Source organism: Lethenteron reissneri, chromosome 27 (assembly GCF_015708825.2).
Source record: "Lethenteron reissneri isolate LAM-NWPU_2019-01 chromosome 27, ASM1570882v1, whole genome shotgun sequence".
Taxonomy (NCBI): domain Eukaryota; kingdom Metazoa; phylum Chordata; class Hyperoartia; order Petromyzontiformes; family Petromyzontidae; genus Lethenteron; species Lethenteron reissneri.
Genome location: NC_083805.1, coordinates 17,739,802 through 17,761,964, shown reverse-complemented (window position 1 = coordinate 17,761,964; position 22,163 = coordinate 17,739,802). Strand labels below are relative to the sequence as shown.

At 51.5% G+C, this 22,163-nt stretch overlaps 1 protein-coding gene across 1 annotated transcript; it reads right to left on the bottom strand.

The window, feature by feature from the left end:
• Positions 1–3,712: 3,712 nt before the first annotated feature.
• LOC133348672 (ubiquitin carboxyl-terminal hydrolase isozyme L5-like) lies at positions 3,713–21,441 on the bottom strand. The gene is made up of 11 exons (XM_061561613.1): positions 21,309–21,441; positions 17,487–17,550; positions 15,517–15,622; positions 14,201–14,326; positions 12,456–12,517; positions 11,865–11,995; positions 9,688–9,751; positions 8,009–8,111; positions 7,076–7,174; positions 5,652–5,750; positions 3,713–3,834 (listed from the first exon to the last, which is right to left on the bottom strand). The coding sequence occupies exons 1-11, from the start codon at positions 21,385–21,387 to the stop codon at positions 3,790–3,792; spliced, it is 978 nt and encodes a 325-aa protein (XP_061417597.1). The 5' UTR covers positions 21,388–21,441; the 3' UTR covers positions 3,713–3,789.
• Positions 21,442–22,163: the final 722 nt, after the last annotated feature.

Genomic DNA, 22,163 nt, shown 5'->3' with positions numbered 1-22,163 from the left:
CTGGGTGGATGTTGTGTCCAGTTGCGATTGGGGGGTCACGTGGCGAGGACAGTTAAAAATGATGAACTCACGGGTAACCGCATTCATAAACCGGTTAATACCGGTTTTGCCGCATATGCCGAGAGAAATAAATGCCACACCGGTGTGCTGAACTCGTAACGAATTGGCACGTTTTGTTTACGTGACAACCCTTCCTAGTTGGCTGTGTCGGGTGGGAGTGGGTTACACGACGCATTTATATGTAGTGACATAAGAAGGAAGGGGCTGCTGGGGGCTCTGGGACCCTGGGTGGGCCAGTCGCTTAAGCCTCTTGGCACCAGGCGCTGGGTTCCCAGGCGCTTAATTCCCTTGGCGCCGCCAAAGGGGGGGGCTGTGTGTGCTCTGGGGGATATCTGGGGGCGCACACGGCCCCATCCCTCGTTGGGGACTGCGCATAAAAGGAGAGCTCCCTGGACGATCGGGGCCCAGTTGTAACTCAAGACCCAAGACCCACGACCAGCCATCTGAAGACCCTGGGATGCTGTGAGAGCCAGCGCTGGGACTCTGGAACTCCCGACTCTACGACCTTGTGAGGGCGAGTTCCGGAGCGTAGCCAGAGTAGAGTATCTAGGCTGTGTACCTAGGCTGTGTACCTAGGCTGTAACAGAGTATCAGGACTGTTGGAGAGTTGGACTGTTGTATTGTAATAAAGAAGTTACCTCTACAAGTGTCTCCGGAACCCGTTACATATAGACACGCCATCTAACCCAACACACCTCTACTATGGATAATATTGGTGGCGAGTCTCCGCTTTCTCGGGGTTAAACGAATAAATGCCACGTGTTTACCTTTTTTTTTAAAAACGAGAAAGGAAGGCAGCTGCCACGGTGGCGTAAACGTCAGCAGCAGCAACACCAACTGGACTTGCAAAACCAGAGGTTCTCAGTCCGATTCCAACTCGAGACGCGACGGTTGCAACGATGCTAAATGGTAACGGGTAACTGCTTTCAGAATCGGTTACCGGTTTCCGAAAGCGATTATTTACCTTCTAAAAAACAAATCTGGCATGTCTCGCACACCCAGGGGGTAACGTGCATCCCAGATGAAGAACCACCCACTGGCTTAACCCAATGCTGCCGAGAATTATGCACTGGCAGAAGGTCGTGTGACCGATTTTATGACGTGTCAAACAAAAATACTTAAACATTTCCACGCCAAGGCACCGATTCGTGGAGGCCGATTGTTTTTTGTATTTCGCGTTACTTCGGAATTAAAACGAAACGATGTATTTTTGTTATTCACAAAGTAAAGCCCGCCGAGCGAGCAGCTCTTTTCCCGAGGCGACCGAGCCACAGACGATCGCCCAGCGAAGGGGCTGCCATCATGGCACGCGGGGAAATTGTCGCAGCCACACGACGATCTAAACGCGCGTTTCTAATTGGGGAAAACAAACTGTGGGATGTGGATACAAATCCACGCGACCACGGGGGGAGAGAGAGAACACGCGCAAGTCAAAACATGCAACAGACGTCGGAGTCGGGATCGAATCCAAGACCTCCTGTGATAGCATCTGGCCACCGGGGCATATTCTCCACGGAGCGGATGATGATGATTGAGGTTTGTAACAAATTGCACTGGATTCTGAATGGGCATCTCAGCAGATGTACCGCAAACAGAATGCCGTCTCATTGTTCCTCACGTGCACACGACTTCTAAGGTGGCTGGAATTGACGCTTCTTTACTCGCAATAACACCGCAGCCCACGATTCGTCAACAATACACAATTCGCCTCCGTCCCGTATCTGTCCCTCTACATAAAAAACACGTTCTTGTGTTTTTTTAAACACATCCCATCGGCTACAACGGCCTTCTGGGAGCGATATTTTTTCACCCGCATTGATTCAACGCAAGCAAAGTTGCCCAGCCGCTTCGACAGCGTCGCGGTCTGCCCCGTTCGCGTTCTTCAGCGGTGATGTAGGAAGCATTTGGTGTGCGCATGACTCCGCCGCCTTTTCCACTCTTAGAATTCTGCCTCTCTTCCTCCTCACCCTCATTCCCTCAGGAAGCTCCTCACAATTCCAGGAAACGCCTGCCCTTATCTCGCCTGTCCCCCACACACGCACACCGTGCATGCACGGGAAGTGTGTATGGGTTTCATTATATAATTACTCAGCCATTAGCACTTTGTGCACATTTGGCAGCGCATGCAACGGCAACTTACAATTACTGTACGGCACGCAAGAAGCGCTTTAAAATCAACTGCAATCTAGATCGTTGACGATCGCAACAAACCAATGCATTGTACGATTATTTATTTTGCTACTTATATTCTCCACAGCGACGCCAGTTATTACGTTGTGTTCTGTATTAGAGTTTTTGATTGAAACGAGGACCCACGTCAAACGGAGAGCGCCCTTGCCGACAAACAAACAGGCAGCGCATCAGCATTGATTCAGCGAGCCCGATCCCGAAGATGGAAGACGATGTCGAAACCGGTCCGGTTTGTTTGCATTAAACCGAAGCTGCAAAAAAAATCATGGCACTCCCAAAAGGCCGTGCGGCCGATGCGATGTGTAAAACTGTTTAACGTTGTCCTGTGTGCGGTGGGGGGGGGGGCAGATTTGGGAAGGAGGCGTCTTGTTTGCTTGTTTATTCAACTCGCTCATTCACACTGCAGCCTCCACAGGTGTAGAGCAGCAGGCGGGGAGCGCGTGGGGAGCAGAGGTGAGAGATGAGCGGGTGATGATGGCAGCGTTGGTGAGCAAAGCCCAAAACGTCAAGCGGCTAGCAACAAACATCACTATTCAATTTGTGATTGACACACGTGTTGATTTGATAAATATTATGAGAGCTTGGGAAAAGAGACGACGGGAAGGGAAGAAGCAGGAAAAGTTAGGTGACCTGCAGTGTGGCGAGTGGGTGGGTGGTAGTGTGTGAATGAGTGGGTGGGTGTGTTGTTATATTTGGTTTTTTACCCTTTTATCTGCCAACAAAACTGACACCTTTTTTTACAAGGAGTCATGTTTGCATTGACCACAATACCTCCGGTCAGAATTCAAACAAAAAACACAACTCTGATAATATATGCACTGTCCTTGAAATTGATTGGTCCACACCCGAGACAACTTTTCTTAGAGCCTAGTCTCACATGGTGTTGGACCAGATGACGCCAAAAGGCGCACAATTCAAAGACAATGCACCATCAGAGTATGAGAGCTCGGGGTAAAAAAGGTGTCAGTTTTGTTGCCAGATAAAAGGGTAAAAAACAATTATCATATTTTGCTACTGGCAAAGGAGGTTCCAATGGAGTGTGTTGTTGTTGTGACCTGCAGTGTGGTGAGTGGGTGGGTGGTAGTGTGTGTATGAGTGGGTGGCTGAGTGTGTTGTTGTTGTTGTGACCTGCAGTTGTTGGTGGTTGAACAAAGTGTGGATGAGATGGAAGTCAGTGTCTGGTCGACCAAGTCCTCAAGATGGGTAGAGGAATCGAGTGAAGTACATGGGAAAAGTGACCATGGCAGGTAGCGACAGAAGAGTGATGAGGAGGTGACTGAACGCTGGTCAGCGAGTGACTGCAGTGACTCAGCAAGAGCTGGGTCATCGTATGGAGATGGCGTAGGCAGATGGAGAGACGCGCGCACGAGGTCGTGCAACGTGGACGCGCGCGGGAGGCCGTGCGGTGAGTTCGCGAGTCTCACTCGAACCGCGCCGTGGCGGCGGCAGCAGCAGCACCGTGTCAGTTTTCATTTTTATTTTTTCACCAAATTCACAGAGGCAGGAAATCTACACACACGACTACGAACGACGACGACGTCATTTGGCCTCCTTCACCTTGCGGGCGGCTGCCTTCTCCTTGGCCTGCAAGCACACACACAAAGAAAAAGATCCCCCGTGTAGCCTTGGGGCAAAGTGCAATGAGCGAGCAGCACCAATAAAGCCAGAAGGTCCGGAGAAGAGCCCACAAGACAGCCAGCTCCTTCTGGTGAACATTCCTGTGGCCCCAGCATCATCATCATCATCGTCGTCGTCAGCTGAAGAGGCAGGAGATCAAAGATACGTACAAGATTTAGCCCTGAGAGGTAACATCTCCATGCGATCCTGAGAGGCACCGTGGGGATAAATGACGACTCACGTACAATCACGCGTGTAGTTCACGTGCATCTGGCCAGGTTGCTCAGCGGTAGAGCGAGCTCCTCGCAAATGGAAAGGTCACAAGTTCAAATCCTGCTCAGGCATGGTTGACTCAGACCATCATCCCCTCTGGGATCGCGAAAATATGTACTGCTATGTGGGGAAATCAACAGTGGTTCTCCTACGAATCGACTCGCTCTCACCAACGGAACGTGGAATTTCCACCAACCGGTTCAGGGGCTGTAAAACGGGAGATCAGCACCGATGGCTCGCAATTCGTTTGAGCAGGAAGTCGCTGTGGCTTGAAAGTTCACATTTACGCATGCACGGACGGGGGAAACAGAGCTACACAATGCGTCGTGCGTCCCCGGGTACGGCCAAACACGCACGCCCCGCCTCCGACATTCCTCTGCGCACAGAATCATCGTCCACAGCCAAGGCCATGCCGTTGTTCTGTTGCAGTGCCTACACAGACAGATCGCGCGCGGGCAGCGATGGCGAAGCGCAACCTTGACTGGGCTTAGCCGAAAGCAAGATATCCGGACGGCAGGGCGGCGGTACGCTGGCCTCGCAGGAACAACGGGGCCTGGGTTTCATTCCCGACCCGGGCGCCTTTCCGCGTGGAGTTCTAAGTTCTCCCCCTGTTCTGCACGGGTGTCCTCCAGGATCTCTGGTTTCTTCCCATAGCCAAACGCACAGACAGAATGTAACTGGCATTGACCAAACAGCCCAGTGTAGCATCAACTGCTGGATGAAGGCCTCCCAAAGACTCCACCACCTCTCGCGATCCTGCGATCTAAAGATCCGTCTAGCTCCTGCAGACGGCCTGGTTTCACCACTCCATCTCCGCGGTGGACGTCCTCTTGGGCGCATTCCCTTTTTTAGCTGCCACTCAAGAGTTGGTTTCTACCCCTGGACGCTATCTCTCTTAGGCGTGACCCGTCTTCCCCCAAGTCCCATGTCTTAGCGGTTGGTGTGGTGACAGAAGCGGCGTACACGAGCGAGTACTCGCGGGCTGTTGAGCAGCGAGATAATTATTGCTTCGTGAATAACAAATGCGAGAATGAGTTTATCTTGCTAAAAATGTAAGGCTAGAAGTGCAGAGGAGCAGCGGATCATGTGGTCAGGCCTGCATGCACGGTGAGGATTACACAACACGCACAGCAGCAGGGCACGGCTACCATCATGCCCTGCATGCACGTCATGTGACCGCCGCGCTGCTCATGATGCTCTCAGCCTTGTCCAGACCACCAGCTCGGAAGAGCTGAAAGCGCGACCCTCGAGTTGCCAAGGCCACGAGCTCAAAGAGTTGAGGAAATGTGGCCGTCGCTTCGGCCAGCAGTGAAACACAAGACACAGCTGGAGAATGGTTTTGTCCTCATTAGGACTCATCGGTAATAATCACTGCTGCCCTGTGACTGTGGGAGCCCCGTATATAAAGGGGCCTGCAAGCATCGGGCCATGTCACTCATGCTAATCATTGTTAATAATGTATATGTAGTGGGAAAAAACACGAGTGGAGTGAGTGTGCTGGGAGGTGCCACCTTCTCCACGAGAGGCAGCAGCTGCTGTTGTTCTGCCAGGGTCTTGAGCAGCTCCATGATGAAGGGAAGATAGTTGTGCTTGCGGCGGACGTTTTCCACCTACAGCATAAACGGCGGCAATGCGTGACCACAGAGGCCTTTCCCATCTCTCACGAAGACAACGGTTCCCCTTGTAGCCCGCACAGACTGTTGGGGCACGGGCTGTTAGTGAGCACCTGTGAAGGCCAGGCCTGCACACGAGGGAGTGCTGTGGCCAGCACCACAATGCTGACGTTTACGCACCGTACCAGGTACACATTAAAGGCCGAGTCGACCTGGGGGAGGCCCGGGAACTGTTCAGACATTTGTTACCGTCATTGGTTGTGAGCGGGAATGGAACTCGGGTGACTGGGTCCGTAGCGCAGTGCAGCGCTAACTACTGCGCCAACGCCCGCCCCATACATGCACAAACGTCATACGCCTCTAAGTGGTGGTAACGTCACCACGGCGTTTGTGCCAGGCTATGTGCACTTTAAGAGGCACGTGAAGTGTCGAACACTCGTTGGCAGGTCACGGAACAGACCCAGGCACCATGGGTTGACTGATTGAGATGACTGACATATGCAGCACCTGTGCCCCCTACTGTGCCAACTTGCTGTGTTTTAGCCGCCCGGCGCTCTGCTCATTGTTGTGAGCATTGCGCCTCTGCTCTCTATTGTTGCAGAATGGCAATTGCCTCCAACTACCCAGTAGCGCCCTTCACGAGCTTTTCCCAGAGGCTGATCTTGACACCGCTGGTACTTGTCATTGGCCAATTCACTCAGCTCCATATCCTCTCATACCACATCATTATATATCTTCTCTAGCCCGTGATGTGTCCTTTTATCCCCCTCTATTCAGACAAATAAAAGCTATTTAGGTATGTGGTGGCTGGGCATGTGGGCTACATGACCCAGCAAACACAGCCTCGCCTGCCGGAGGAGCTCACTGATGGGACTGTGTCCAGTTTTTTCATGGATTTGTGAGATCCTCACACAATCCAGCCTGGTTTAACCCAGGAGTGAGTGTAGGCAGGCCAGCCTGAATGTTTATAACCGGTGAAATTGTTCCATTAAGGAGGGTCCACGTTTCGCAAACAGAAAAGGGAGGGCATGACTGTGGCCAAGAAGACTCAAAGCGTTAGGCAGCCGATGAAAAGATAATGCCGCTCGACTGATTCGGAGTGAGACCTCTGTTGTCAAATCGGAGCTGGTCATAAGCACATTGCGCAGGTATGGAAAACTCTCCACCTTCTCCACAACTGCCCCATTTACGTTTACACATGCGCACATTTATGCACAAACGCACGTGCGCACAAGCGCAAAAGCACGCACAATCACGCACACACGTGCAGGAACACGCACACTCGCGTGCACTCAAGCGCACACACGTGCACACTCGCGTACCTTGTGTCGCTGCATCTTGAGGTTCTCCTCCTCGATGAGCAGCATGAGCTCGCTTGTCTCGGCCAGAGACCTCGCGCCTCCGCCCTCCCGCGCCTCGCCCTGCGGGGACGGCACCGGCCACGCTCTCTCCGTTCACCGCACAAGCAGACGCTTGGCAAGCGTCACCTTGGTGCGCGCGCATCGTAAATGTTCACGGAAGCAGCGTTCTAAAGGCTCTACGTGAGCAATGATTGGTCAATACACCCGCATGTATGCACGTGTCATAAAGAGAGGAATTCAGTAAAAAATCTGCCTTTTCGGAGGGTTCTGCTAGGTCATAAGGGGCGATGTTGTTGCTGCTGCGTGTAATCCCAATTGAGTAGTTTTCAGATGATCTTTCAGCACTGGGATGTTTGGCCTGTACCGGTCACCACATTGTGTTATTTTAGTGATGGGAAGAAACCAGAAAACCCGGAGTAAAACATTGCAGAACAGGGGGAGAACATATATACTCCACGCAGAAAGGTGCCCGAGTCGGGAATCAAACCCCGTCTTGCTGCGAGTCACAAGTGATCGATGAAAACTTTCCCAGCTTCAACGTTGTCAATACGGAAGTCACCGTGTGCACCCCCGCTCAGGCGTGACATCGCAAGGCAACGAGTGACCGGCAAGAAAACCAGTTTGCACTACGCGGACACTCACATTCTGTGTAGGTTAAACATCCAACACATTTGCATCTGTAGTGCCGTATCCGTGCGTTTGTTTTATCCGCGCCAGGCCCCGTATAATCACGTGCTGGGTGGATTTCTGCATCGCAGGATGGTGGGAGGTGGCGGTGGCTTGGGGAGGCCTCAGTTTAGCAGTGGACGAACCATCGCTGATGATGTCATATTAATTATATATCACTCACAAGAGGTGAATGACACAGACAGATGAGAGGGAGTGGGTCCGCACCTGGGTGAGGCCGGCTTGGAGTTCCGCTATTCGGCGCTCGTAAATCATCCTCCGATCGGACACCACGGCCATGAGGCTGAACCGGATCTCCCCCTCGGTGTACCTGCACAGTAGACAATGTGTGTAATTATTAAACGCATCACATTTCTTACGAGCAATCATTGGTGGGAGGAACCCGGAGAACCCAGAGGAGACCCATGCAGTGTTCAGGGGGAGAACATAGAAACTCCATGCCGAAAGGCACCCCGAGTCAGGAACTGAACCCAGGCACGAGTGGTGTTACCATCGCATCAAATGCTCGCAATGCTGCGAGGCGATTAAAGGAAGATGCTCTTCTTGCCACGTCACGTGGACACTTTTAACTCAACTCTGGGCACGTGTGCCGCTGCCGTGAGCCACTCCACAGCCAGGGGACGCGACACTGACCCACGACTGGAATAGCAAGGGCCAAACTCAATTGTAACGATGGTAATAATAATCTTTGCACATACGGCGCACTTGCTTAAATCCCCGAGCATCGCATCTCAGCCATTCAAAGGGAACTCCCCCGAGCGGCAGCTATCCGTGTGCGGCACAAGGTGACTCGGCACCGGCCTGAAGGCGGCCATTAGTCTGCCAGCGGAGGGCGATGCTGCTACACGCAATCGCAACCCAGATAATTCGTGGGTAAATTTTTTTTAGTTTGGGAAATTACGACCGTGACGAGGGCTCACAACGGCCTCATCGTTTTGGAGTCACTTGGCAGGATCTTGTCATTGGCCACTGTGAAGCAGATGCAGGGCCGTAATATCCAATAGGCACAGTAGGCACTGAAAATTTTTTTGTTTGTATGATAAATAAAATGTAAGATATCTTCTTGAATACATATATTTACAGAGCAAGGATAGGCACAGTGTGATGATATCCTCGCCCAACCCACGTCTACAGTAGATTTGATCAAAATAACCACCTTCTGTGAAGCTATTTCCGGACTTGAACAGCTGTGCGAAATTACTCAAAATCAATAAACTGATTTGGGGTAAAAATATAAATTACCAACGCTTCAGCTTATAACTATATATTTGTGTTCGCCTGTCAGCCAAAACCGCATACTGAAATCATGTCTAGAAACTAATTTGATGGTAACGAGAAGCCATACATCCCATGCAGCCCTAATGCCAAATTTTACGCTCGGCCATGTTGTGTCCATCAAGTCAACTTAGAACAATTCACGACCATTTGTAGTGGGGGCACAGGCCCTTGCACGGTTACCAACGGCGCTCTAATCATCACCGGCCGTGCACGGCTCGGCGAGCGGACGAAACAGGGGGCAGAATGAGCGAGAGAGGCATTGTTCGTCCGCTCTTCGCCCGCCGTAGACGCCGCTTGCGTTCGGGCCCTGCCGCAAGTCCAGGTGGCCCCCACTCGCCGACATTCCCTCTACAGCAGCCGACACCTGCACGGAGGCGGCGCAAGCATCGCCAAATTGGCCACGGCCCTACCGAAATCTGACGGAAGAAACTCCGCTACTCGTGGTCTCCACTACCCGCAGCCTCAGTCAACATTGCAGGCAGCAGCTGCTTAGGTCGCCCGCATTTGTGCGTTCCTGTGGTTGGAGCAGACTGCCGCGTATTCCACACGACGCGTATTGACACTGCAGCGGTCTGCATGTCGGCGCGAGCGTGGCCTCGCCTCCTCACCTCTGAATTCGGCGCTCGATGACGGGTCGCACAGATTTTACCCAGTCCTCCTGGTCACAGGCGCCTGACAGAAACACGCGCACGTTGCCACAGCTGGTGGGCAATCCAACTCAAGTGAAGACGGTGTGTTGCGCGGCAGCAGCCGGCGGTGATGCGTGTTGCTGACAGCAGAGATTGCTGCTCTGGCCAAAATGAACAAAATGCCAGCTCAAGGTGGTGAAACAAACCAGAGCAAAATCGATAAAAGAAAACGATTCCCGAAGAAATTCGACGAGATATTTAAAAGCGGAATCCAAGAGGTGTAAAGGTGAGAGACGCCGTTCCCACACTGCCACGTTCCCAGTGCGACGCGCGCGACGCCTGCCGGCTCCTCTCATTGGCCGATGGAATTCACAGGAATGCGGCCAGGAGGCCCAGCGCCAGAGCGAGGAGCGGCTCGCCGTCGGAAGGTCACGAGGTCAAATCCTGCTTGGGGGGTTGACTCAGCCCATCGTTCCTCTCGGGCCGATAAAGCGAGTACCACTCTTTGGGGAAGTCAACAGTGGTTGTCCTGTGGATGGATTCGCTCCTGCAGCAGCAATGTTGGACTTTCTTATCACTGGATAAGGGCTGCTGCAATGGAGATGTGAACCAATGTCTGAAGGCTCGTTTGAGCAGGAATCCACTTCTTGTCACTCATTGTTTTGCATCCAATGAAGCAACAGGTGTGTTACTTTGCATGTCCATAATGATAACAATCCATTTCCCCACTCCTGCTTTACCGCTGTATGAGTCACCGAATTGTATTTGAAATACTTCCTAAACATGCCGCTGTGCAGTCCGAGACTCCGACTGCACAGCCAGGTGGCGGTGGTGGCCAAGCTGCTGCACGTGGCTGCCTATAATCCAGCACTATGGAGGCAGTAGCAGCAGCAGCAGCAGCGAGGGTTCGTGGACCACACAAGTGTCGTGAAGCCCCCTCCCCATTGGTGTTAAGGAGGTGCCATACCCTGATGCGCCAAGGTAAGGTAGTAGAGTACAGCAAAGTGTGGACTAATCTCCATCTGTTCCTTCTGTGTGGGATAGAGTGTTGCCCCCTCGCGTACGTTGATGTTCTCTAGGTGCTCCGCTTACCACCCACATAAATAAACACTCGTTACTTGGCTAAAACATCTTTATATATAGAGGACAGCAGAGCTTTGGCAATTGTTGGTAGCGCCAGCTCACCGCCTGGCTGCTGCTGCCTTTCAACTTGGTCTGCGGATCCTCAGCGATTGTGAGAGATGTGATTTCCATGAAGGTCGTGATATATAAAACTACACACGACGACGATGATTATTATTACAATTAGTGCTGCCCCCTCACACGTGTGGATTTTTTCTGGGTGCTCTGGTTTGTGGTCTCCCGTGTCCCCCGTACGAAACCTGTGAGCGTCCTCACAAATCCTAGAGTGGCGGTTTTCAATCAATCAACATTTATTGGTCGCATACACAGTGAAGCTGATGTTATAGCGGGTGCAGCGAAATGCTTGAGTTGTCAGCTCCACAACTTTTCAATAGAATGTCGAAGAAATAATCAACAAAAATGAAAAAAGAAATAATAAATAAAAAATCATGAAATATCCAAACGAATCCAATTACAAACCAAATAACACTGCAACAATAATCCAAATAACAAACTGTAAATATATGCATGGGATGAATGAACACAGAGATATGCTATGAATGATATGTACAACAATATATATTGGAGTGAGCTCTGTCGGTTATACGGTATGTAAATAAGCTGTGTTTCATTTTGTGATGGACTCTGCACAAATGATGACATGTACGAAAAAAAAAATCAAACTTAAAGGTTCATATTCTTAGGTTTTTTCCGGTAAAGTCACGTAGGTAAAAAATTTAAATTAATAAAAGTAAAATAAAAATAAAATAAAAATCACGACGTTTCAGAGGCAACACAAGCTTCCGTCTTCAGGTGGAACCGTCACAGCACGATAGACTGTTCCACCTGAAGACGGAAGCTTGCGTTGCCTCCGAAACGTCGTGATTTTTATTTTATTTTACTTTTATTAATTTAAATTTTTTACCTACGTGACTTTACCGGAAAAAACCTAAGAATATGAATCCTTTCAGTCACGAAAACTTCAAATCTAGAATCTAAAACATAAAGGTAACAAAGAGAAGCTTTGGACGTACCCAGATCGATGGGCCCATCGCGAAGGCCATCCAGCTCGTAGAGGCGACCTTGCTTGGGCACAAAGGCCACGAAGTGGAACGCGTCCTCGTCTTTGCCAGCTGCACGGCCGTCCCACTCAAACATCTGCTGCCTGCGCCAACACCACGGGCATTTGCTCATCCGCGCCTCGCCACCAGGCCAGCGAGCGAGAACGCCTTCCACCGTTAGCATGATAACATGAGCCACCTTATTTCGTAACCATCACCGACCGATATGATGTTCCACTTCGAGAGACCACGGATATATACTCTGCATGCGCTTTGTTCACCGATCGCGCCCATCTCCCACGAGCCGAGCTTGTGGTGGCAACACGCCACCGTCTCTCTCGCCCAGCCATACGAACGCCGTTCAACCTTTCTGACAGTCTATTGTGTGTTTGTATTTACGTTGATCTTCTTTCGCACCGTACGTAGCCAACCGTGCTAGCCATCTGTGCGAAGCCGCGTTTGACATTCGTGTTGCTTTACGCCACTGAAGTGTCTGGCGAGCAAAGACGTCGCGTCGCCGAGCCTGCTCTCGCTGCAATGCCGGTGACCCGCATCTGCACGCACCTGGCGAAGCTGTTGTGGACTTGGCGGATTGTGTCCGAGTTGCTCAGAGCCAGTCCCTTCATCTGCGCACGTCAACAAAAATCCACACGCACAGAAGCGCCACTTCCGTCACAAGCCAAAACAAACTATTATATTTTTAGATTTGAAGCTTTCGTGACTGCAGGAATCCATTCTCTCTGGTTCTTTCGGTAAAGTCACGTAGGTAGAAAATTAATAGATCACGACGTTTCGATCGCAACACAAGCGACCATCTTCGGGTGAGAGAGAGAAAGCTACAGAAACAAGGTCTTGTGTAGGCCTGAGATGGGGGCAGCCTCAGGTTAAGAGGGCGGGGCTAGAGATGGTCTCCCTGAGTCTGTGGAGGTGGCTATTGTATTGTGAGAGATCTGCATGTTAATGCACCCCACCACTCCTCGCCACATTCCTACCGTGTCAGCTGTCCTTACCGAGACACCGAATGTGGAAAGCTGCTTGTGTTGAACCAAAGCTGCTAAATTCATGCACTTCCAGAAGGTCCGTGTGTGGCTGATGGTATGAGTAAAAATTTATTTTATTTGTTAGGTGGAGAGGCAGATCATATGGGACGCAGCTTATCATCTATTTGACTGTGAGGTGTTGTTCAGTTGGCGATGCATCAATTGATCAACACGTGTATCAGGTCACGTGTGTGTGTGGTACATCATCATCACGGCAAATATAAATTAAGCAGTTACACCCAGCCAAGTGGCTCATTGGGAGAGTGATGGGCTCTCGCAAGGTCACGAGTTCAAATTCGGGGATCGATATGAGCACCACTCTGTGGGGAAGCCATAAGTGGTTGTCCGATGAATATAGACTTGCCCTGTCCATGGCAATGAGGAATTTCCACCACTGGCTCAGGAGATGAGCACCAACGGCGCCTCGTTTTGATTAGGAACTCTGGAATGTTCCTTTTTGTCGAATAGAACGAGATGAACAGACGAGACGGGAACATCGTGAAACAGAACAAAAGATAAGAGACGATGCAAACGAGGCATGCAGTACAACACGATAAATACGAGAGAGACAATACAAACAAGTTGGTACAAATTAGGCAGAGAGTATAAACAATACGAGATGAGATAATACACGCACGAGACACAATACATTGCTTCTTGAGTCAATACGTAGCTCTGAACAGCGAATAGCATCCTTCAGTGGGTCACACGAGACAGTACTGCAACATCGCCGGGATGTGGTAGTCCAGCACCGTGGAGGCAGCGAGGGTTGGTGGGTCACAACATGTTGTGACTGTTGAGGTTTCGTACCCTGGCTCGTCAGGAGATGGCAGTACAGCAAGTGTAGAGTAATCTCCAATGTTTATTTATATTCTCCACAACGATGCTAATGAGCATGTTTAGTAACGTATGGGTTAGAGTCTTCCCCATTGAATGTGTGCGTATTCTCTGGGTGCTCCGCTCTCCTCCCAAATGTGTAAACAACTCATTGACTAAAATCAACTTAATACACAGAGAACCGTAGAGCTTCATGGGGGGTGAGCCTAGCACCGGCTCACCACGTGGCTACTGCTGCTGCCTTCCCACTCATCTGTGGTTCCTCCTCGTTCCTTCGAGCGATTCTCTCTTCGGCAGCGAGCCTATCCTGTACGGCGGTGGTGGTGGGGCGAGGCAACTCTAAATGGCTACAACTGTGACGACGGGGAATGAGGCCGGCTGGACTGCGCGCACGTGCATGGGCGCGTAGGGTCGAGTGGGCCGCGAGCTCACCGCCGAGTCGAAGCCGCTGGTGAAGTCGCGGAAGGAGGTGAGCGTGTGGCCCAGTGCGACATCGCCGTGTGTCACATTCAGCAGCACGCTCAGCAGCGCCTGCGTGGCGCACGCGTTGCTGATCACCTGAAACAAAGACAAAGACCCCCCATATAGCCTCAATAGACTGTTGGGGCAAGTGCTGTTAGCGAGCACCTATGAAGGCCGGAATGGTACACGAGGAGGTGGGTGGCCAACACCACGCCCGACCGCCTTTGTCTCCCAAGTAAATGTTTACACACCACACCAGGTACTCATGTGAGGCTGAGTCAGCCTAGGGGCGGCCCAGGACCAGTTCAACTAATCGTCACTGGTGTTGGCCGTGAGCGGGAATCGAACTCGGGTCGCCAGGTTCATAGCGCAGCGCACTAACCACTATACTACCGTTCGTCATTGCGTTGCTAATCATCTGTAACACATGCACGCACAGGCATTACGGGTGGCAGGGTGGTGGCGTAGTGGTAACGCTCAAGCCTCTCGGTAAGAAGGTCCCGAGTTTGATCCAAACTCAGGTGCCTTTCTGCGTGTAATTTGTATGTTGTCCCCCTGTTCTGCCGAGTGAATGAAAGTGAGTGTGCGAGTGTGTGCGCTAAGAGTGTTGGGAGCTGCGACATAGCGGTTAGCGCGTTGCGCTATGGACCCGCCGGCCCAAGTTCAATTCCCGCTCGTGGTCAACACCAGTGATGATGATATGAACTGGTCCTAGGCCTCCCCTAGGTTGACTCAGCATCAAATGAGTACCCGGTGCGGTGCGTAAACATCACCATTAGGGAAACAAAAGCGGCTGGGTGTGGTATTGGCCACCTACCCCCTCATGTGCCGTGACGGCCTTCATAGGTGCTTGCTAACAGCATTTGCCCCAAAAGTCTGTTAAGGCTACACGGGAGATCTTTGTCTGTGTTGGTGTGAGTGGAGTTTGCGTGTGATCCCCCTCCTCTGCTTGTGTTTCCCCCGGTTCTCTGGTTTCATCCCATACCCAACAAAAAACCCACAATGTAACTGCTGTTGGACAAATCTCCCAATGCCGACATGTTACCTGCAAATTACTCAATTGGGATCACACACAAAGCAGCAACATCGCCCTCTATCGCAAAGACTTGCAGGACCCTTCCTGAAAAAGTCTTGAGTCTGGGTGACACTGTATTGGGTGAACAGCGTTAAGAAGGGGGAGACCACATTCTGACATACATCGCAAAAGTTCCCTGTGACCGTTCTCCCAGGCGCTCCCCTGTAATGTCCTGCCCGCGCTGACGGCGAGGCACCGAGCACGCGTGTACCTGCTTGGCGAAGAAGAGTGTGTCGTTGCGCGAGTCGCGCACGATGGAGCCCTCCATCTCCTCCCCCGCGGTCCACTTGAACAGGAAGATCAAACCGTGCACCGGCCTGCGGCAGCCAGAGTCGAGCGGGTCACGCCACCGGCTTACAAATGTTCCTCACTCATATTTTAGGTTTGAAGATTTTTGATGGTGGCGCAGTGGTGAGGTGTTAACTACCTCGCCTGGTATGCAGAAGTTCGTGGGTCCGATCCCAACCCTGACGCCTGCTGTATATTTGGAGTTTGCATGTTCTCCACGTGGTCACGTGGATTTTTCTCCAGGTTCTCCAGTTTTTCCCAACACATTTTGAAACATGCGTTTAGAGTGTTTGGCTGCTATAAATTTCGACATAAGCCACTTCTCGTTGGGCTATTATTTGTGGCCAGGTCGCTTCTGAAAAAGAGCTACATAGCTTCGATTTTCGACTTTGTGTGAAGTTTGTAGGTTTCCCCACCTCTTCTTCCGAGTGAGTGCAAGTTTTTTTTTAATGTTCTCTCCCTGTTCTGCATAGTTTTCTCCAGGTTCTCCGGTTTCCTCCCATAGCTGAAAACATCCAATGCAAATGGTATTGGCCAAACATCCCAATGCTGAAACACTCCTGCACATTACTCAATTGGGATCACACAACAGCAGCAGCATCGCCCACAACTTCAAAACCTTGTCAGGATCCTTCTGAAAGAGTCATGAGACTCACCGAGGCATTCTTGGGTAAACAAGCATATTAATAACAATTGTCAATATTGGGGTGTGCCCTATCAATTCAGGAATATTTGTTTGTCTCGTATTTACTGTCTCATGTGTTGTTTATTCCATCTCACTGCTTTGCATGATCTATTAGTCTCATGTAACAAAAGAAGATGTATTCACATCAACACAACTTGATAACACTAATACTCGCATTCAGGCACCGCGATAGCGAGATGTTAACTCCCTCGCCTGGTATGCAGAAGTTCGTTGGTTCGATCCCAACCATGAGGCCTGTACATTTGGCGTTTGCATGTTCTTCTCGTGGTCGCGTGGACTTTTCTCCGGGTCCTCCGGTTTTCCCCTCCACATTCAGAATCAACGTATTCACGCGTTTAGACTATTTGGCTGCAATAAGAGTCCACGTGATGAGCTACTCCGCTTCTGAAAAAGAGCTAAATAGCTCATATTCTTTGGGTGTTTCGGTAAAGTCACGTAGATATGTTAAAAAAGTAATAAATAAACCAAAAACTACGACGTTTCGATCGCAACACAAGCAATTGACATCAGGAGGACAAAAGGGATTTACAGCCTGCCCCCTTTTGTCCTCCTGATGACGACCACTTGCGTTGCCATCGAAACGTCGTAGTTTTTGTTTATTTTCATTAATTTTTGAACCTATCTACGTAAATTTACCGAAAGACCCAAACAATATTAATTCCTGCAGTCACGAAAGCTTTAAGTCAAGCTATATATCTCAGTGGGCCTTATCTAGTAAAATAAACACGATATATTGCTTCAACGTAATCAAAAGTCTCGGCGCAGTTTTTTTTTTGCCCAGGAGATGCTCTAACGGCAGATGTCCCTGTGTGGCACAAGGAAGCGCTGCACCGGCCTGCAAGCGGGCATTATCCTGCCAGTAGAGGGCGATGGTTGCTACGTGTAATTACACGAGTAATTTTCAGCACACCTTAAAACAATTTGGCAAAATGGTACCACGACGTGGGCCGGCATACGTCGTGGGCTCTTCAACGTCCACTGTGAAGCAGATGTCGCGTGGTATTCTAAGGCTAATACGCCCGTGGTATTATCCGGGGCGGCCTGCTTGATTCGACGCGTTAACATTCCGCCACGTGTGGCGAATGTCCCGGCCGCTGGGCCGCATCCCCTCCCCGGTGCCACGCACGTGCCCGGGCGCGAGAGTCGGTTTGCGCCGTGCCCGGAGGGACCGCGTGCGCAGGACCCACTTGAGTTTGCTGAAGCTCTCCTCCTCCAGGCTGTAAATCTCCTCCACCTGCGCCCCTTTACAGCCTGCACGCGCAGATTCACACAGGCGTTACACTCCGTCAACAAGAAAGCATGAATTGCACGCGTCGATGTTCGTACCAACACAGCCGCGTACGCCGCCCCCGGGACGCCCGTGCGCACGCCCATACACGTCCCTGCACGACCACGCTCCCACACGTCCACGCTCACACACGTCCATGCTCACACATCCACACAATGCGCCGGGCGGCTGTGGTGGCCACCCCCGGCAATGTTGCTGCCTGTAATACGGCAGTGCAGGCAGCAGCGAGGGTCAGTGGATCACCGCACAAAAGTCGTTAAACTCCCTTACCCGTGAGCATCAAGGTGCCAAACCCTGGCTCGCTATCTATAGGGGATAGTGCGGCTCCGGGTTTCTCTCATGTTAAAACAATCATTGGTTCTAAACAGCTTAATATGTTGAGGACCGCAGAACTTGAGGGGGGGGGGGGATTTGGTTCTGGCTCATTGCGTGGCTGCCTTCCCGCTCGTCTGTTGTTCCTTCTTGCGTCTTCTCTCTCTGAGAGTGAGCGAACACTGTGTCGAACCGTTACAAGTTGACATTGTTATATATGCCCACACTTGCACGCGCCTCAACAAATCCTTACATGACACATTCACACACCAGGCACATCCACACTCTCACGTACACTGCCATGTGAATACACAGAAACACCCCAGCGCGCACAGAAAACAACACGTATAGCCTTCGCAGACTGTTGGGGAAAGTGTTGTTTGCAAGTAGCACCTATAAAGGTTGGCATGGTACACGAGGGGGTGGGTCGCCAGCCCCACGCCCGACCGCCTTTGTCTCCCCAGTGGCGATGCTTTTACACACCGCACCAGATATTCATTTGAGGCCGAGTCGCCCTAGGGGAAGCCCAAGACTGGTTCAGATAATCCGTCATTGGCGTTGGCCGTGAGCGGAAATTGAACTCGGGTCTCCGGGTTCGTAGCACAACGCACTAACCGCTACACACCCACATGCACACACACACCCACATGCACACACACACATGCACACACCCCCACATGCACACACACACACCCACATGCACACACACACGCACACACACGAACTGAAACCCACACACGCGGTTCACCACAAAGTGGCTGTGATGTCACCACGGCGTTTTTGCCATGCTTGGTGCACACTTTGGGGCCACGTGGAGTATCGAAGGCCCACTGGCAGGCCACGGAACAAACACATGTGTCATGGCTTGACTGACCGAGATGACTGGCAAGTTGCACCAACTGCACTCCCCACTCCCCCTACCGATTGTTGGTGCAAGTGCTGTTAGCGAGCACCTATGAAGGCCGGAACGGTACACAAGGGGGTGGGTGGCCAGCACCACGCCCGACCGCCTTTGTCTCTCCAGTGGCGATGTTTACACATCGCAGCAGGTACTCATTTGAGGCTGAGTCACCCTAGGGGAGGCCCGGGTCCGGTTCAGATAGTCGTCACCGGTGTTTGCCGTGAGCGTCGCGCAGCGCGCTCACCACTGCGCCACCACTCCCCTTACTCACACAAACACACGTGCACACAAACACGCGTGCACACAGACACGCGTGCACACAGACACGCGTGCACACAGACACGCGTGCACACAAACACGCGTGCACACGTGCACACAAACACGCGTGCACACAAACACGCGTGCACACAAACACGCGTGCACACGTGCACACAAACACGCGTGCACACAGACACGCGTGCACACAAACACGCGTGCACACAAACACGCGTGCACACAAACACGCGTGCACACAAACACGCGTGCACACAAACACGCGTGTGCACACAAACACGCGTGCACACAAACACACGTGCACACAAACACACAAACACACGTGCACACAAACACACGTGCACACAAACACACAAACACACGTGCACACAAACACACGTGCACACAAACACACAAACACGCGTGCACACAAACACACGTGCACACAAACACACAAACACACGTGCACACAAACACACATGCACACAAACACACGTGCACACAAACACACAAACACACGTGCACACAAACACACAAACACACGTGCACACAAACACACAAACACGCGTGCACACAAACACACGTGCACACAAACACACAAACACACGTGCACACAACACACGTGCACACAAACACACGTGCACACAAACACACGTGCACACAAACACACAAACACACGTGCACACAAACACGCGTGCACACAAACACACAAACACACGTGCACACAAACACACGTGCACACAAACACACAAACACACGTGCACACAAACACACAAACACACGTGCACACAAACACGCGTGCACACAAACACACGTGCACACAAACACACAAACACGCGTGCACACAAACACACAAACACACGTGCACACAAACACGCGTGCACACAAACACACAAACACACGTGCACACAAACACACGTGCACACAAACACACAAACACACGTGCACACAAACACACAAACACACGTGCACACAAACACGCGTGCACACAAACACACGTGCACACAAACACACAAACACGCGTGCACACAAACACACAAACACACGTGCACACAAACACGCGTGCACACAAACACACGTGCACACAAACACACAAACACGCGTGCACACAAACACGCGTGCACACAAACACACGTGCACACAAACACACAAACACGCGTGCACACAAACACACAAACACACGTGCACACAAACACACAAGCACACAAACACACAAACACACGTGCACACAAACACACGTGCACACAAACACACAAACACACGTGCACACAAACACACGTGCACACAAACACACAAACACACGTGCACACAAACACGCGTGCACACAAACACACGTGCACACAAACACACAAACACGCGTGCACACAAACACACAAACACACGTGCACACAAACACACGTGCACACAAACACACGTGCACACAAACACACAAACACACGTGCACACAAACACACGTGCACACAAACACACGTGCACACAAACACACAAACACACGTGCACACAAACACGCGTGCACACAAACACACGTGCACACAAACACACAAACACGCGTGCACACAAACACACAAACACACGTGCACACAAACACGCGTGCACACAAACACACGTGCACACAAACACACAAACACGCGTGCACACAAACACGCGTGCACACAAACACACGTGCACACAAACACACAAACACGCGTGCACACAAACACACAAACACACGTGCACACAAACACACAAGCACACAAACACACAAACACACGTGCACACAAACACACGTGCACACAAACACACAAACACACGTGCACACAAACACACGTGCACACAAACACACAAACACACGTGCACACAAACACGCGTGCACACAAACACACGTGCACACAAAACACGCGTGCACACAAACACACAAACACACGTGCACACAAACACACGTGCACACAAACACACGTGCACACAACACCAACACAAACACACGTGCACACAAACACGCGTGCACACAAACACACGTGCACACAAACACACAAACACACGTGCACACAAACACACGTGCACACAAACACACGTGCACACAAACACACAAACACACGTGCACACAGCTCAGGGGTCGGCGTCGCGCCCCGAGCATGGAGAGAGGGCGAGAGAGGGAGGAGGAGGAGGAGAGGGAGGCGATAGAGGGAGGAAGGAGCCGGGAACTCGCGCACGCGGAGCAACTCAACACCGGCGCTCTGACACGCGGCTCGGCCCGGCTCGGCCCGGCTCGGCACGCACCGAATCCCCGGATGAGTTCGGTGAAGACTCCGGGGTCGCTCTCAATGAGGCACCACTCGCCCGCGCTGCGGTCCGCCATGCCGCCTCCGCCTGGATGACACTCGCGATTCCCGCGACATCGATTCGCCGGGTTCGTCGATTCCCACTCGCAAAACGCAGAACCTCTCAGTTCGTGGAATCGATTCTTGTGGGAGTAATCGATATGCCTATGGAGTCGATCGTCCGGGTTCGCACTTAACACGGGGGGTGGGAGCGGTAATCGATTAATCGATTCGCACCGACTCCATCGCAGGCGACACTCGCGTGGATTGTCTGCGTGTGCTGTCACATTGTGCGGGATCGCTCCCTCCACTAGAGGCCGCCACGGTCACCAACAAAATAACGCCGCCTCCTCCTCATCCTCCTCCTCCTCTGTATCATCATCTTCATCCTCATCCTCCTCTTCCTTCTCCTCATCCTCCTCATCCTCCTCATCTTCTTCATCCTCCTCCTCATCCTCCTCTGTATCATCATCTTTATCCTTCTCCTCATCCTCATCTTCCTCCTCCTCATCCTCATCATCCTCCTCATCCTGATCCTCTTGATCCTCCTCATCCTCCTCATCCCCCTCCTCATCCTCCTCATCCTCTTCCTCCTCCTCTTCTATGAGCTAGTATTTGTGGCCAGCTCGCTTCTGAACAGGAGCTATATGGTTCAGTGGGCCTTACCTGGTAAAATAAAACTTGTCATTTTTTTCTCTAAACCGTGATATGATGCTGGCCTCACAAGAAGATATCTGGATCTTTTTCGATTTAAAGCTTTCGTGACTGCAGGGATTCATATTCTTGGTTCTTTCGGTAAAGTCTCGTAGAAGGG